This window comes from Chenopodium album, chromosome 1 (assembly GCF_948465745.1).
Source record: "Chenopodium album chromosome 1, dcCheAlbu1.1, whole genome shotgun sequence".
NCBI lineage: Eukaryota > Viridiplantae > Streptophyta > Magnoliopsida > Caryophyllales > Amaranthaceae > Chenopodium > Chenopodium album.
In genome coordinates this window covers 455,006-473,493 of record NC_137834.1, presented here as the reverse complement: position 1 = coordinate 473,493, position 18,488 = coordinate 455,006, and the positions used below count along the sequence as shown (strand labels likewise).

The following is an 18,488-nucleotide window of genomic DNA, read 5'->3' as shown; positions in this document are numbered from 1 at the left end:
TCTGGCCTAATTCCATGTATTTCCAACAATGTTGAAACTATAGCCCCCCTATCAACAATGTTTCACGCCAACCTTGGGAAACTCAACTAAAAATTAAAAGACATAACAAGCTACTTAAAATATATATAATGTGAATTTTGTCTCAATAACCAAATAATAAAAGTGATTAATAAATCAAAACAAATGATGAGCATTGTCGTCCACCTAGGGGATGCTCTAAATCTCTAATATTGTACGATGAAGAACATTGACACGTAACACACGTTGTCCACCATTGAAGATGCTCTAGAATTGCATTTCTCATACTGCCTATAAGTAGCTATGCACAATCACAATCACCAAAAACCTCTCAACATTCTATTGAAATTAGAATTCCATTTGTAGTTTAGTACATATGGTTAACTACTCTTACATATATACATACAATGAATGCATGTGATACATCCAAATCTTATCTCTCTATAAATCAGACGATAACTGACTTTCTAGCAACACTACAAAATATATGTCATTTATCAAATTCAAGACTAAATGAATGAATGTCTTTAAAACTATGATCATTATCTTCGTACTTTTTTATGGCTTATAACATATAACACACATACATACATGTAACCAAAATTAGCCAACCTATATAACACCATAAGTATAGCTAAACACCGGAGGCCTAATGAATTTCTTAATTTTAGGCCGACGTTTAACGTGCAAACCTTGATGTTCCATTAATCTCTTGGCCTTAGCATAAGCCATCTTCAAACATGACCTGAATCTTCCTACGTCGAGTCGAACGTCTTGGCTTCTCAAGTATATGTTATGTAACGCAGACCAATTCGTACTTGTTATAGAATTTGGGTCTCTAATCATAATATGATCCTTACCATATTTTTCAACCAAACTACTTTCCTCTGGTTGAACTCTGTATTCCATGTACTCTAATTTCATTCCTTTAGCTAAATTCCGAAAGTAAGTCCTCGCTAACCAATCGCCTCCTAGGGGAACCACTTGGATGAACGCCGCGCCAGGTTGTAGGAAGAGGGAGTGCGTAAGGGCTGCTCCGTGTACTCCCATGATCGCGTGACTACCATTGACTAACCTATAAACATCGCATAGATAAGTGTAGGCTGAAGGCTCGAATATCACAACATCGAAGCCTTCCTCTTGAGCTGCCTTTATAACATTGTCTTGGTTTAGTATGACACGTCCAACTGCCCCTGCTCGACTCACCAACACGAGCCTAGGCTTGCTTTTGATTTTAGGGGGAGGCCACACTAGGCATTTTCGATATCCTTCCTCGAGCAAGGCATGGAAATCAATGAAGCTCTTTCGATGAGGCATTAGATTAGGGTTAATAGTCATGGGTCCATGAGTAATGAGCCCTGCTACAACAGATGGGAAACAATGTGAGACTGTTTGATTGTCAAGGTTGATTATAGGACGGCTCGAAAATTGAGGAAGAATGGCCTCATATTTACCATACCACCATTCAGTATAATTAGTTATGACTAGGGTAACTTCTTGATCGGGGAATAGGGTGTTAATAGTGATAAAAAGTGGTACAAATCCGTCGTTAAAATCATGGAAGAAGTTGCCGGTATAGCCGCCAATGCTGAACACTAAAGCCGGGGTGTCGTGTACAATTGTACAAGGAGAGTGTGATAGTTTTGTGGTTAAGGTGATTTCACGTATGTTAGACATGGAATTAATGTCCGTTTTACGGGGGTAAGGGCGGACTTTTTCGAATATAGGCGGGTTCATTGAGGGACTCAATGATCTACTAGAGAATGTAGCTCTTTTTGGGTCTAATATGGTAGGACTTCTAAGATGACACCAATCGTAAAGTCGATGGGATCGATCACAATGGATGGATGGTTCGATAAGGTTTGGATTGCTGGACAAATGCCGGCTAGACGACAATGAAATCTTTGAACTCAGCTTACTAGCATCATGTTGGACTGGCAATTTAGATATTGGCAATGATGATAGGCTCCTCATTACCTTTGTTGATCTCCATGTTATGTGATCTGGAAAGGAACAAAGAAGTAATTAGTCTTAAAAGCATAAAGTACAAGCTAAGGACATTGTTAGTTAACAGCAATATGCGGCATGCAAGATCAGAAAGGGGCTAAATAAAATTGCTTTTGATAGATGCATCAAAGTTATTATATTTCCAAACGCAAAGTAATACATAGTATTTATTTTAAGTAAGAAGAATTGCATATAGAGGGTCGAAACTCCACATAGGTTAACCTAAGGATGTAATTACTAATTAGTAGGCTAGGTGCCCTTAATAGGCCATAATTATCTTGGTGTAAATCAAAGAATGTATTATACTCCTATGAGGACACAAAGGCAAGAAAGATAAGATACCTCCACCCCTATAAAGTTGCCTTAAAATAGATAAAGGGAAAAGTGAGCCGAATTAAAAAAGGCCAGACTGTATGACCAGAGTTACTTGAGTTACTCGGTTAAGGGTTACTCGATCAGGGGTTACTTAAGGGGTTCGGCCAAGGGTTACTCGATTAGGGTTTACTCGAGTTACTTTGTCAGGGATTACTTGTGGGGGTTCACGGGATTGCTTGAGGGTTCGACCAGAGGTTACTTGAGGGGTTAGATCAGGGATTACTCGAGGGGTTACTCGATCAAGGGTTACATGAGAGGTTTATTTAGGGGTTACTTAAGGGTTCGATTAGAGGTTACTCAGCTTGAGGGGTTTGATCAGGGATTACTCGAGGGGTTACTCGATCAAAAGTTACTTGAGAGGTTTATTTAGGGGTTACTTAAGGGTTCGGTTAGAGGTTACTTGAGGGGGTTACTTGGTCGGGATTGGGGTTAACCCTTGACCGAGTGACTCAAGTAACCCTAACAAGTCGAGTAATCCTTGACCGAGTAACTCAAGTAACCCTGACCAAACGGTGTGACTAGCCACATATAAAAATCCCTAATTAAAATAACTTTTAAAATAAAATTGAATCAAACCCAAAAAAGTAAAGGTGCCGACATTTTCTAAAATTGCTCCGACAAAAAAGACTTGTAGAAGAATCAAGAATGGAAGTTCGACGAAAATGACCCAATATTTGTATTTTCTCATTTTCCAAAAAAATTGCTTACGCTTTGATTAAAAAGCTCTCATATTTTTAACCAAAAAGTGTTGTAATTTTATCAAAACGGATGAAATATTAGAATAGTAACCCCCAACTTCCACGCACAAAAGAAATAGATATCGAAGTAAGTAAATACACACAAACAGGGGAGATGGACATCAGGACATGATCAGGTAAACATTTTGGACAACAGATTTGTTACAGTATAAAAAGCACACAGAGCAATTACTATAACATTAACATTATCAACGTGACAATTAATTTCGAACACGGATATAGTAATACTAGCAAGTAGTTACCTTGAAGAGGGCTAGAAGTTCTGATGATGAACATGAAACATATTTGGAATGCAAAGAATAAGATAACAATCCTGCATAATCTCTCCTCCTTTAACTTCATTCTTACTCCTCCCTTACTTGTCGGTGCCTACTTTGCAATGTATAAAAGTTAGCATACTTGTATATTATTTTTTTTTTTGAGAAAATACTTGTATATTATTATGCTTTATTAAATAACATGCACGAATCAATAAAAACTACAGACAGATAAATGTGCAGAAAAAACATTATACATTACCTGATGAAAACTAGTATGCAATGTTGTCTATATATGTACAAACTAGTTAAACTTCTAGCTTTGGAGATGATATGGATGATTATATAGCTGATCGGCGACTTGACGATCATATGTTAATAGCTTTTCTTTGAAGGTACGAATAGAGAAGGCATTGATAATGGAGTATTCTCCAAAAATAAAAAAATTGAAGAGAGAAATGATGAAAAACAGGGGAGAAAACAGAGGAGATGTGAAAAGAGTAGAGTTGTGCTTAAGTATCAAACTTAAGAGTTATTAGAGTCATAATAAGTGGAAATTGGGTCCACTTTTGGTGCTTTACTTTGGGGTGTGTTAGGTGGTTGATTTTTATTATATTAATAGTGACAGTTCTATCCATCACTTTCTTTTGTTGTGTGAGTGGTTTTTTTTTTTTTTTTTTTTTTTTTTTTTTTTTTTTTTTTTTTATTGAACTTGATTACATGTTAGGTTGTATGCATAATGCACGAACATTTTTATTGTAAGAGTACACTTTACATCTCATTTCTTGTAGATAAAAGGGTCTGTTTTCATTGACTGAACTGAGCTGAATTGAAATAAATATTTTATAAGAAAAGGAAATTAGGAGCTGAACTAAACTGAACTGAGCTGAACTGAACTGAATTTCAACGTATGAGAACAGATCCTAATTCTCGTAATATAGTGGGAGCTCTTCTATAAAAGCCCAAGTTAAGTTGAAAATGGTGGAAAACTCACCTTGTAAGTCTAGTGTCATAAGTTTGAGGTTCAGTATAATTAATAAATGTATAAGAATTCAAAAGTTAATAAAAAAAAATTCTAAAAATGTAGAGTTGTTTTAATTTATATTGAATGCAAAATAATAGGAAACTAATATTTTTGATAGTCAGATGAGAAGCATGTTAAAACTATATTGTAAATTAAAGGTTTTTTCTTTTATATCTATCCTTTTCCCCTTTTTAGAAGAAAAAGGTTTAACACTTTAGCCTACAAGGGTTGATCTAAGTTAGGGTATGTTCTTCACATTAACTTAATTTATCAAACCTAATTATCCTTAATTTTCATGTTTTATGTACACTCGATTGGATATGACTAATTGACTATGCCTGGTTAAACCATATTAATTACGAGTACATAGCCTTAGCTTGAAACTAGTACATTAATATCCCACAAGCTAAGTCTCTTAAATTATTACAAGCTAACAGCTTGGTAAGATACTACTTTTACAATCCTTGTTGATAGAGATACATTAAGATTCATTGCTCCAATGAGTTTCTAGTAATCATATTATTAAACTGATTAAAGTGTCGGAGTAAAATTGAAAGGCAAAAGATTAATTAGCACTTGTATAAGAGTAGTAAGACTTAGGGCCTGTTCATATTTACTTATTTTCAGTTCAGTTCAGTTCAGTTCAGCTCCAATCAGTTCAGTTCAGTTCAGCTCTTAATTTCCCTCTCTCATAAAATATTCATTTCAGCTTAGTTCAGTTCAGTTCAGTTCAGTTCAGCTCCAATCAGTTCAGTTCAGTTCAGCTCAGTTCAGTAAATATGAACAGGCCCTTAATATAAATGTAGATTAATTACTCAATTTAACAAATCTAATCAACTTAAGAAGTGGCGTGAGTTGTGGAAAATGTCGAAAGGTGAAAACCGACAAGAAAGAAGAGATTCGGCAGTTACACAACATCTAATTTAACAGAAAAAGGGGGATGTAATTAGCATGTAAATGAGTAGCATGTGATTTGCTCTAACATTCATGCAATGTTGTTGTACTCGTATTAGTTATTTTTGGGTATTATCACCTTCTATATTCCACTTGTTTCCTCCTCCTTTCTCTCCCCAACAACTTACATGTGTTTGCATTTTAACCCCATGCCACTTTCACAATACACTTGCTTGTCCATTCTTCACATGCACTATAATATCATCATAAGTTAATCGCTCCTTCGGGTCTGTTCTCATACATTTATTTTCAGTTCAGTTTGTTCAGTTTAACTCAGCTCAGTTCAGTTCAGTTCAGCTCCTAATTTCCTTCTCTTATAAAATATTCAGTTCAGTTCAGTTTAGCTCAGTTCATTTCAGTTCAGTTCAGCTGATTTCAGTCTATTAGAAAAGGCCCTTCTTCCATATTTTTAATTACTACAATTTTTGTTTTATTAATGCAAAAAAGAAAGCCTAATGAATTTTGGCAAGTCAGAATTTGCAACATATTTCAGTGTTGAAAGGTTAGTATTAGAGTACTTGGATAAATTAACTGATACTACATACCGAGTACCTCGTATAATTTAGAAACATTAAGTTATGTCAAGGTATTTACTGTAAAAAAAAAAGTGAGAAATTCTTTTAGGATTATTATTTTATACAGTACAATTAGTTACTCTTTAATAAGCGCAAATTTTTTTACAATAGGCTAAGTAGGGTTACTCTAATGATCCCATTATAATCTTGATGACTATAGTTCAGATTATGTAGGGGTGAATCCAAACTTGATTGTTGAGGGAGTTCAAACGATAGGGTCATCAATTAATATTACAGTATATAAACTTTTGAGTGTCATGGATCATACCATGTCTGGTTTTTCGGGAGTATAAAAGAAAATGTGCGATTAGACCAAGTAATATTCGAGGGTTCGTTTTTTTGGTGTTTAGAGAGCCACACGGGCGGGGTGAGAATCGATCCCGGGACCTCCTAGAATCGGGAGGGAAGCTCTAACCACTTGATCTATCCCTCACTCTATCATTTTTTGTTAAAAATATGCTAAACTAGTTGTGAGCACATGCATGGGCTGGTAGTTTGGCATGCTTCAGTCCTGACCATGTCTACGGTCTACCCACTTATGTCATAAGAAGTGCACGTATAAACACAAATATATCTCTATAAAGTTTTAATGCCTACCTTATTCTAATTCTATAATTTACAAATTACAATAAGGGCATGTTATGATTTACTGAACTGAGCTGAATAGAGATGAAATGAATTGTTTATGAGAGAAGGAAATTAGAAAATGAAATAAACTTAGCTTATTAGAGCTAAACTAAACTAAAATTAAGTCGAAGAGAACAAGCCCTAACTCGGGTACATTCGTTCTTAAAACTAATCAAGTAATCATCCTAACATAATTTGATAGCTAAAAGTATAATTTATAGTGTGTCTTATCTTCACTTTATAAAAAAAAAATAAGTTTCAAGTCTAAAGTCATATTTTCTTTGACTTAAAATAAGTTCCAAGTCTAAAGTCATACTAGTATTACAAAAAGGAGTACTTGTGTTTTATTTTTGACAATTTTCATAATATAGTTACTCCTTAATAAATAATCTTAATGAAGACTTAAGTTCAATTTTCATAATATAGTTACTCCTTAATAAATAATCTTAATGAAGACTTAAGTTACGCATGTACATACTTTAATGCTCCATTAGCCGCACCGCTAAAATCCATTTCCAGATAAATAGGAAACACAAAAACTTTACTAGTAATTTTGAGAAAAGAAAAATGGCAGAGGATAAGAAGAAAGATGTAGGCGGAGAGAATGAGGAAATAATTTCATTGGAAAAACTATCATTATCCGGAATAAAACTCAAGAAAGTACCTCATCTAAGAGATTACATACCAATTTCCCAACTTAAAACAGTCACTAACCCACTTCAAAACAACCCAAACTACCACCCTACTCAAGGCTTTTACATCTCTCCATCCTCCGACATCCTCCTCAAACAGATCCTGTACGACCTCTCCGACACCAACCAACACGGCTACGGCCTAGCGTACCACCGCGCAGGGCCTTCCAAGGTGGTCTACTTCGACCCTGATGATGTCAAGGCCGCTATAGTTACATGTGGAGGTCTATGTCCCGGACTTAATACTGTCATCCGGGAGCTTGTTGTTGGCTTATCGGACTTTTATGGCGTCCATCAGGTATTCGGTATATGTTCTGGGTACAGGGGATTTTATTCATGTGACCCTGTTCTTCTTACTTCAAAGATGGTTCATAATTGGCATAAGCAGGGTGGCACCGCTCTAGAAACTTCTAGGGGCGGTTTCGATCTTTGTAGGTAAGATTCACAAACAACTATTACAATTTTTATTGTTCCAATTGGTTGCATCATTATTATTGCCATTTACTCAGCTCCTTATTAACCATAGTTTTTCTATTTACTCTGTATTTGCATGTTATAATTGGCTGTATCATAAAAGCAAGGTGGCACCGCCTTAGAAGCTATTAGGGGCCGGTTTTGATCTTTATAGTCGGTTCTTTTATTTTATTTACAATCGGTACAACCGATTACATTACCACGTATTTTGTTCTGTATCTGAATATTTTCCTATTTATCTTGTACGTGTTCATGGTACAATCGATTGTGTTACAGAGTATAATTTATACTAACCATTATGATGATTTATCATTCTTACAAAAGCCTAAAAATTAAGGGTCTGTTCATATTTACTTATTTTCAGTTCAACTCCAATCAGTTCAATTTAGCTCAGCTCAGTTCAGTTTTATGCATTTTAACTTTTCAGTTCAGCTCAGCTCAGCTCCAATCAGTTCAGTTCAGCTCAGCTCAGCTCCAATCATTTCAGTTCAGTTCAGTAAATATGAACAGGCCCTAAGATGTGAATTAAATTAAAGCTCACCGTACTTATGTCTATGCATTACTTTAAATTTTTACTTTATTATTTAATTTACAGAATTGTTGATTCTATTCAACATCACGGGTTTAACCACGTGTATATCATTGGAGGAGATGGCACCATGCGTGGCGCAGTCAAGATATACGAGGAGATTTGCCACCGGAAACTCAATGTAGTGGTGGTCGGAATACCAAAAACAGTGGACAACGACGTCGGAATCATCGACCAATCATTCGGGTTCCAAACGGCAGTGGAAACCGCTCAGCAAGCAATCAACGCGGCCCATGTAGAGGCCGAGAGCGCGGTTAATGGCATTGGGTTAGTCAAGCTGATGGGACGAAGCACGGGCCACATCGCGCTGCACGCAACCTTGAGCAGCCGCGATGTGGACTGCTGCTTAATCCCTGAAAATGACTTCTTCTTAGAAGGAAAGGGTGGACTATTCGAGTTCCTAGAAAGGCGGTTGAAAGAAAACAAGCATGCGGTTGTCGTCGTGGCCGAGGGTGCAGGACAGGAGTTGATACCTAGAACCGAGGAGGAGCAGCAGCGAGATGAGTCTGGTAACCCTGTGTTCAAAGATGTGGGGGTGTGGCTTAAGTCGGAACTTAATAATTGGTGGAAAAGAGATCATCCGGGGGAACTGGTTACTGTTAAATATATAGATCCGACGTATATGGTGCGCGCGGTCCCAGCAAATGCAACTGATAACATGTATTGCACACTGCTGGCACACTCGGCGATTCATGGAGCCATGGCAGGGTATACAGGATTTGTTGCCGGTCGAGTGAACGGATGTTATGCTTACATTCCGGTGAAGGAGGTGGCTGTGACAAGGAATGTGGTCAATATCAAGGATCATAAGTGGGCTTGGGTTCGGTCTGTCACGAATCAACCAGACTTTCAGAGGGCCTGAAAAGAAGCTCCTATATACTTTTGTAGTAGTTAGACAAATAATAACTGTTTTGTAGTTTTTTTTTAAGTAAAATGTAAGGTTCAATCTCATGAGTGTTATTCAGAAAGAGAGGGTTGTAATGGACTAATTGTATCGATAGTGTGATAGATTAGTTCACAATAATACAGTATGTAAGTTTTGATATTGACAACTATATAAATTTATTTTAGTTATATAAATAGATAGGATGAACCAAATTTGATTTTTCATAAAAATCAAGATTTGAACTTCATTTACTAAGGAGAATTAGTGGAAAGAGATGAAAGGATAAAATTCGGGCAATTTTCTTTATACTACTAAATAAAAGGATTAAACATTATTCGGTACATTTAAATTTGTTTGAAACTATATACTTCCTATATCATCTAAATTCATATTATGGTTGAAGCTTTGAACTTATTTAAACTTAAACTTCATATTATGTTGTTTTAAACTTTTTTTTTTCACTTATTTATTCTAAACTTATTTTATTTGATAATAATATAAATAAGGTGAAATAATTCTAAACTTATTTTATTTGATATATTATAGAATAAGTTAAAATAAGGTGAAACATACAGGCTCTGATCTTAATTAAATTATGTTTTAAAAAATACTTAATTCACTCAAAACCAATCTCGATCCAATTAATAAGTCCACATAGTACATAGAGCAAGCTAATACAAATTAGGATCATTCCCTACCCCTTTTTAAAAAAAATTAAAAAAATTTTATGAAAGTAAAAGGAAAACGTTACAAGTTTATTGTAAGTACTCCATAATACTCCTTGTAAGTTGTAACCAATTACCATCCAATAATCGTAGAAATAAGGAACCCCGAGACGCTCAACATTTTAAAAACCCCTCCCCAATTTCAAAACCTCAGTTGTTCATTCTCCGAATCCACAAATTATAGCGAAATTTATCAGCGATTAGCGGTTTAGTACATTTTACTTGTCGAAAACGCTAGCTTAATCACGTTCGCAGGCTAATTAAGCTTATTGATTCATCATCAATTTATATGATGAAGAAGCGATTTTCATCTGGTTCATGCAATGCAACGTTGATTCCTTTCACGATGGTTCTATCATTTAGCCTATTCTCCGTGCTTTACTTTTTCAATGCCAACTCTTCTTCCCGATTCAGTCACGTCTCTTCCGTATTGAATTCGCCTTCATTTGCAAGAAATCAAGGTATGCACTTGATTTCTTTCCTTTGCTATGGTTTCCCTTCTTTGATTTTTTTCCTTTTTTTGTTCAATGTAATAAATGATTTTTGTTTTTTTTTTTTTTTTGTAAAAAAAAAAAAGGTTGTTTGTAACACTTCTTACATGTTTTCTAAACTTTTGGGTCAACTTAAAACTGAAGTTGTTACACATGATTTTAGAGTTCAGGTGACATAAGCACGTAACAAAACAATTGCTTGGTTTGAATCAACTTGATTCATGTCGTAATAATTCTATACTTTACTTAATTTGGCATTAGGTAGGTCCGGTCTAAATCATATTTGTTGCTAATGAAGGTTTTACGACTTTAGGAGTATAAATAATAGGTCAATTTTAGTCATATAATATTTTGAGTAAAGTCATTTTCTATTCAAGTAAAATTAGACTATTCATTTTGGCCTATTTTGGGGACTTTGAGAGTAAAATTCTAATGCTCATCATAAAACTCTAAGTCAAATTATAGAAAATAATATTACCTCCATTACATATGTTAGTTTAAACTTTTGAATATTATTTATAAGATTTTTTAAAGATTATTATTATAATTGAATATTGTGTTATATATATCTCTAAGAACTTCTATATTTCAATTATCAATAATTTGAAAAAAATCGAACGTGGCTCAAAAATTATTACACACAACTTTACATAAATACCATGTTATAAAAAATAAATTTAAAACATAGATTTAGCGGATTAATGTTATGTTTATCAAACCCATTTTTTATTATTAGAATATTTTTGGATCAAGAGACTAGCATCTAAAGCATTATTAGTATTGTAACACTCTTTTTATGTAGATCAAAGTCTTAGAAGTGAGAAGCCAACTGAAAGGGACCCACAACATTCCTTCCTTCAAGTTGAATCACAAATCAGCTGTGACCGGTCTCACTATCATTATGATCTTTGTTCAATCAACGGTCCAAATGTTTTGGATCCAATTTCCTCCACTTTCTATGCTATTGGGCCAACTAGCCCAAGAAAATTTAAGCAGAAAATAAGGCCTTACCCAAGAAAATGGGAGAACCTTACAATGTCTAAAATAAAGGAGGTAACCTTAATTTCTGGCCCAAAAGGCCCAAAATGCAATGTTATACACAACACTTCAGCAGTAGTATTCAGTGCAGGAGGATACACAGGAAACTTTTTCCATGATTTTAATGACGGATTTCTTCCCCTCTTCATCACCGTCCGATCGATGTCTTTGTCCAATCATGATGTTGTCCTTGTGATCGAGAAGTCGCGTGATTGGTGGGTTAGTAAGTATAGTGATCTCCTTGGTGCATTTAGCAACTACCCAATTATTAATCTTGATAATGAGACTATTACACATTGTTTTAAGTCTGTTTCATTGGGCCTTGTCTCACATGGGTTCATGACTATCAAACCAAGATTAATGCCCAAACCAACAACTATTCTCGATTTTCATTATTTTCTAAATAAGGCCTATGGAAAAGCCCAACAATCTGATTTTACAATTCCGATGACTAGGCCCAAATTGGTCTTGCTTAGTCGATCCGGTGGGGTGGGCCGGGTGATCTTAAACCAAGTTGAAATGAAGACCATGGCGGAGAACATGGGCTTCAATGTGATAGTATTTGAGCCCAAGCCCGAGAATACATTGTTTGAGGCTCATAGGCTTATAAATGAGAGTCATGTAATGGTGGGGGTCCATGGGGCGGCCTTGACCCATTTCTTGTTTCTACGGCCGGGTTCGGTTTTCATTCAAGTTGTACCCATAGGGATCGATGTGGTTGCAGAAATGTGTTTCGGAAAACCCGCTAAGGAAATGGGTTTGACATATTTGGAGTACAAAATAAGGGTTGAGGAGAGTAGCTTGGTAAATAGATACAACAAATCTGACCCGGTTCTTACAAATCCAATGTCCTCTAACAAAAATTGGTGGGCCAATTTAGGTAAGGTTTATTTGAAGGAGCAAAATGTTGAATTAGATTTGATTAGGTTTAAGGACTACTTGAAGTATGCATATAATAAGGCTAAGAGGTTCATGAACAAGGTTGGATAGCACTAGTACAAATTTACAAATTATAATAATATTTGTACTCTTAATCTCTTATACTTATTTAAACAATTATCAAATTGTCTTTTTTTTTTTTTTTGGGTTAAGTTTCTACTTTCATTTGCTCCTTTCTACTAGTCACCCACTCACCCTGACCCACTTCAAGAATCAATAGGTTTTAAAGGTTAGAGTTGAGACACTTGAGAGTGAGGGGATAACTCAGGTGGTTAGAGCTTTCCCTCGGTTTTAAGGGATCTAGGATCAGTTCTTATCATACCTTAATGGCTCTCTGAGCACAAAAAAAAAAAAAAAAAAAAAAAAAAAAAAAAAAAAGGGTTAGAATATAACTCTCCATAAAAATCAGAGATTGTTTTATAAGAAAACTAAGTGATTGATATCCTTTTTACAGAAGTGCTCAGAGTTGCATACTTATAGTACATACTCATAGTAGGATTGTTAAATACGTTTATTAAGTGAACATTGAACAGAATTTTAAAAGAAGGAAAGAAAAAGATTAGTTAAAAAATTTATAAAAGTAATTAAAGCAAAAGACAACCTGCCTAGTACGCAACCGAGGCCCAATTTGTCTTTACTAGAAGACGGTCTTGTGGAATTTGGATCATTATAGATTGTTGGATCAAAAGTTAAGCTGTATAATAGAAAATGTTCCAAACCCCCAAATAATTTTCCAAAATTCGTTTCCATTTTTTGTGGTAATATGGAGTATATATAAATATATTGTTATCTAAAGGTAATTCAATGTTGGAGATTATGCGTTAATTTTTATAAGAAAAGTGTATGAAATACGTACTGAAACTGTATGATTTAAATTATAAACTTCACTAATATACTGACATAGATATAATACATTAACCTCGAAATAAATAAGATGGTTAAAAAAAAAAAAAAAAAACCTTGTCCACAATGAGACCTAAGTCATTTAAACCCATTATATGGACGAAGTATGTAAAGTTTTTACCTAAATATATACTTCGTATGTAACATCCACCACAATATCCAACTATGACGTATTAAACGTAATAATGAGACTCGAACCAAGATGGACTCCACCATCGTATGGTGCTCAGACTTGATTCTACCCCGTGAAACTAGAATAATAGTTTCAGTGATTCAAGAATATGTATCTTTTAGGTATTCATGAATCAACAAAATAATTGAGTGAGTGGGCTCACAAGTGTCTTAGCTAGGGTTGTAGGATTGTACGTATATGAAGACGGAGACACCCTTCCGTGCATGCAAAATTTAATGCATGCTATTGCTAACAAAATCAAGATTCCCTGTACAATCCATCAATTTTTTTACGTTTTCTTTCGGTTTTTTGGTCGTCATATCTTTGATAACCAACAAAATAAAGGGATGTTCTGTTTTCTAGTCAGGATAATATTAATGATAACAATATTAATAATAGCAATGATGAAATTACCTTTTTTTTTTTTTTTTTTTTTTTTTTTAACTTGCAACACTTTTATTTGTATATCCGTATTTATATTATCTTTTCGATTGATCTTTAAATAATTAACTAAGTTTGATGTTTTATAAGTTAGGAAAAAAATAGTCATTTTAATTCTTGTTTGATTCACCTTATTGCATGCATTACTTTCAAAATTTATAGCAATGGTGAAATGAGGAGTGACTCTAATAAAGAGAACGCATATGAAATACTATATATAAGTAAGGAATTTTTTTCTTGGTCTCCAATCATAATGACAAAACAGTATAATTTCAGCATATAGATAGAAAATGTGTAAACATTCTGTTAGAAATTGAGGAGCCCGTGAATTTTATGGCATGATTAAAGGACCAATCTTTTCAAATTTCATTTCATTACATGTCTTTCCTTTTCACTTCCCATCCATCATTCATGTTTTTTAAGCATCTTCTCCACTTGTTTCTATACGATGTTATCATGCCTTACATTACATTTTGCTAAATATAAATTCTTTCCTCTTTTTAATGATCATCAATTCCATAACATACTCAAATTATAAGTGAACAATTATCATCTTTTTTTGTTTTGAAGAAGGTTGTATTGTTCCATCAATTTGTTTTTGTACTCACATCGATCTTCTGTCATTTCTTTATAAGTGTAACTATTTTGACTTTTTATATTATCTATATACGAGTATTGTATAAACTTTAACTGCTTCTTTATTTACTAAAATTTTCAAACTGATGTTATAGTGTAAAATATTTTAAAAGGAGTCTCAATTTGTATTTTTCAAATTGTTGCCTCACAATCCCTTATATCCATTACCATTACATTGGCAACTAGTAATAAATTACAATAATATGAATGAATTTAAAAGTAAATTTGAAACAAAATATCAATGTTTATTCACCTGATCACTCAAGAAGACCCCAAATTGTTTTTTCCCCAAATTGTCTATTTTTCATAATTTCTTTCCGTTTTCACCTAGAATCACCTCTCAAGTGGTAATGAATGGTAAAGCAAAAATATAAAGAAAACACAAGTTTGAAGGATGAGATTGTGTTTCCATGGAGTGAGATTGTTATAGGTTGTTTTATTACGGGGTACCATTTAAAATTCATTACTATCATGGATCATAATTTACTGGCTATTAAACCTAAAGGGACATCAATACTAAACTTTCGGGCATACAGTAATTTATAGGCATTTTATGTGGAAGTGATGAAAAGACAGCACAATATTGTGTGACCCCTTTATTTTTGTTGTTACACGACCATATTCTTCATGGATTAATACTAGTGACAATATATAGATTGTAGAGACTAGAGAGAGAGAGAGAGAGAGAGTATATATAAACAATAATAATTGAAGTTTGGGATGAATGATGAATCCAAGGATGCGACTGTTTTGATTGGAAGAAAATTGAGGAGATTCATAGATTGGAATATGGATAGCATGATTGATCACTAGTGGGATAATGATTTCTGTAATGCATGTAAATACTTGCCCCATGCTTTTGCTTTTTTTTTTTTTTTTTTTTTTTTTTTTTAAAGACAAAAATAAAATTAAAGTATTAACAAAAATAAGAAAAAGAAAAATTCTACTCCTACTAGATTAGTTACAAAAAAGATTATATGTTGGATTTTTTGTTACACTTTACAGCCTTTATTATTTTGGTTTTTCCTTGATTGTGTAGTTTGTCCAATGCCCCCCACTTTACTTAATATTGGATTTGTCAAAGGTTTGCACATGATATAGGACCCCTCTTGGCTCCCTTTTTTTAACCATTAATCCATTACCCGACATGTCTTTTTCCGATCATTTTGACTAAGTTACAAATGCTTGCTCTAATCTCTACGTGTTAATGTATGAGCTTAGCTAATTCGTGAAATATTCGAAATTTTCATGAGCCCATACATCAAATCTTGGCTCGAAAATCTAATAAATATGCTCAAAGTAATTCTGAAATATTTGGGCTCGATTCGAAATCTCCAAGAGCCCATATATTAAATCTTGGCTCGAAAGTCTTGTAAACATACTCTAAGGGTAATATTCTAAACAATGTTTGTGAGAAGCTTGAGTTGTAAAATAGGATAAGTTCTCGGTTTCAAAACCATACCAATAATGCATGCTTGAAATTTTCAACTTAGCAAAGCTTAGCTTGTAATTAAATCATCTCGAGATAGTCTAATGAGCCTAGCTTAAACAGTTCGAGTTTGGTCTTGGCTCAGCTCGCTCGATTATCACTCCTAAATTTCTTTATTATAGGGTAAACAATCATTTTTCGATAGATCAACTTCTTTAATGATCTGAGTAACAACTAACAAGATTAGGTTTCAAAGCTTTACAACGTATTGTGGAGGGATTTTTGCGTGCCAAGGATAAAACTCTCATAATATAATCTCTTATGCAAATGTTAGATATTTAGTTTGAGATGACATGACACATAGTAATAAATTAGTGTTCAATATTAGGCTTGTCTTCAAAATTTTAAATCGGTTTTATGAGAACTAAACTACAAACTAATTGGTACGTAATTATAAAACAAACAAGACTCATCAAACTTATAAAAAGATTATTAATTCTCTGGGGGACTACTTAGCTTATATATATGAACAACAAAGAGGTTTTAACAGGTTTATAATTAGTATTGAATTATACATAACCAATTTGACAATACAATTAAATGTTTCAACCCAACAATTAACATTAAATTCAAAAGTACAACAAAAAAAAATCGAATTAGCCCTAGTAACTTGAATTGAACAAACCTAATATCTTTTGTCTTTGTCATAACCCTTTTTTTTAAAAAAACAAAAGATATGTTTAAAAATTAAAAAGTAATTGTAAAAGTTATATTTTTAAAGTTAAATTGACCATTTTTTTTGATAAAATTACTTCATAGAGTACAGAGTTTGTTACCTACTCTGCCTTCACATGTTACACCTTACACTTTTTGACTGGAAAATAGGAATTAGTAAGTAGTTAACTAGTTAAGTACGAGTACTAATATATTAAATCGTAGCTAGTATAAAATGTTACATTGACTTATAATATAAAAGTCATAATCATTTCACGCATATATTTCATAACCTATGGTAATTATTTTCTTCAATCATTGAATTAATGAGACTAGGTGAATAATCTAGCTTATTTAGCATAACATAGGTGAAAACGTTATTAGTGAGGTTTAAAGGACAACAAGGAGGTACTAGGATTTGTTAATTAGTTTAGGGTCACGAATCAACATAGAGATGATTGGAAAATTATAGAATGGTTTGGGATCGGAAAATGATGTCAATTATAATCCTAATTAAGAGGTTGATTACTAATTTTGACTTCTAACATACATGTTATTTGTTAGTTTTTTATTGTTCTAAAATTTCATGAAATAACTTGTGCATAAGACATAAGATTTGCATTGATTCTTTGTGGAGAATTAAGCTGTAACTTCAGAGTGTTAGTTTTAAAGTTGCATACTTTAATTGGTCTACATGATTAAATCTCATGATCAATCTAGTTTATCTAATTAGTTTTATTTATTTAACCTACTTTCAAAGAGGATTGAGCCCATACTCATTGATTGTCACTCTTGTCTACGATAGGAACCATACATGTAACATGTTTCATTCGCGAGATATTTAAATCTCAGCAAAATTTATTGTTGTTATTGCCTCTATTAATTACTGCCTACCAAACGTAGCTTAAGAAAAATATCGTGTTTATAAATTATAACTCATTTATTACATGTGGGTCACGTGGATGGCAAATTATAAACATCGTGTTAGTGAGGGCAGAAATGTTTATCAATCCAGCACTACTCCAGCAAATTAAATGGAATGATCGACCAACATTCCTGGATTTTTTTTTTTCTGTTTTATTTGAAGAAGATTATCTAATATGCTATAATCATTAATAAAAGTCAAACATGTAAAACTAGCTACATCATTTGCAAATTCAAAAATAAGATCTAATGATGCTAATATTATCGAATTAATAAACACTCACTTGATTTATTAACTTTTGACTTTCCCTTTCAATAACGTGATATAGCTTTATATCTAGGGTTTGATTTGCTTCAAAAAGCTGAAAAAAGCTAAGGATGTCTCAAACTATGAAAATAAGTGAATTAATTAATATACTGCTATATTTGAGTGAAAGTAAGTGATTGAATTATTATTCTTAATGAACGAAGCTTTTATCTTTAATTTTAAGATTGGAAAAAAAAAAAAAAAGAGTTTATGTAACAAACTAACAAACATAATGAAAGATGTAAACTAATGCAATCTATTATCGGGACATTGAATAAGCATTTTAAATATTTCCTAATCAAGGTGATATTATTGGGTTCTCAAATGCATGTCAAAATCACGCGTCAATTAGTGTAATTTATATTTATTTTAATTTGATATTTCAATTTTTAAGTATCTTAACAAAAGCTTGCGGAGCGTTCGTTAGCTTTTGCCTTTTATTAATACATGAAGTAATTTTTATTGATTCGTGATTTCATTTTTCATTAATTATTAATAATTGTTATTTTTATGGTACGAAAAACAAGGGTTAA

General features: G+C 33.3%; 2 protein-coding genes and 1 pseudogene across 2 annotated transcripts; 2 read left to right on the top strand and 1 right to left on the bottom strand.

Moving 5' to 3' along the window:
* Window positions 1–260: 260 nt before the first annotated feature.
* On the bottom strand, window positions 261–3,908 carry LOC145596820 (xylan glycosyltransferase MUCI21-like). The gene is made up of 3 exons (XM_081653216.1): window positions 3,678–3,908; window positions 3,401–3,527; window positions 261–2,021 (listed from the first exon to the last, which is right to left on the bottom strand). Exons 2-3 carry the CDS (start codon window positions 3,498–3,500, stop codon window positions 631–633), a joined length of 1,491 nt encoding a protein of 496 aa, XP_081509342.1. The 5' UTR covers window positions 3,501–3,527; window positions 3,678–3,908; the 3' UTR covers window positions 261–630.
* Window positions 3,909–7,126: 3,218 nt separating this feature from the next.
* LOC145597616 (ATP-dependent 6-phosphofructokinase 2-like) lies at window positions 7,127–9,394 on the top strand. The gene is made up of 2 exons (XM_081654179.1): window positions 7,127–7,722; window positions 8,357–9,394. Exons 1-2 carry the CDS (start codon window positions 7,163–7,165, stop codon window positions 9,210–9,212), a joined length of 1,416 nt encoding a protein of 471 aa, XP_081510305.1. The 5' UTR covers window positions 7,127–7,162; the 3' UTR covers window positions 9,213–9,394.
* Window positions 9,395–10,253: 859 nt separating this feature from the next.
* On the top strand, window positions 10,254–12,569 carry LOC145563662 (xylan glycosyltransferase MUCI21 pseudogene; annotated as a pseudogene).
* The last annotated feature ends 5,919 nt before the right edge of the window (window positions 12,570–18,488 follow it).

Coding starts and splice junctions, on each gene's coding strand:
- LOC145596820 (XM_081653216.1), bottom strand. CDS start 3,500: ATGAAGTTAAAGGAGGAGAGATTATGCAGGATTGTTATCTTATTCTTT. Junction 2,022..3,400: donor AACTTCTAGCCCTCTTCAAG/GTAACTACTTGC, acceptor GTTCCTTTCCAG/ATCACATAACATGGAGATCA.
- LOC145597616 (XM_081654179.1), top strand. CDS start 7,163: ATGGCAGAGGATAAGAAGAAAGATGTAGGCGGAGAGAATGAGGAAATA. Junction 7,723..8,356: donor GGCGGTTTCGATCTTTGTAG/GTAAGATTCACA, acceptor TTTAATTTACAG/AATTGTTGATTCTATTCAAC.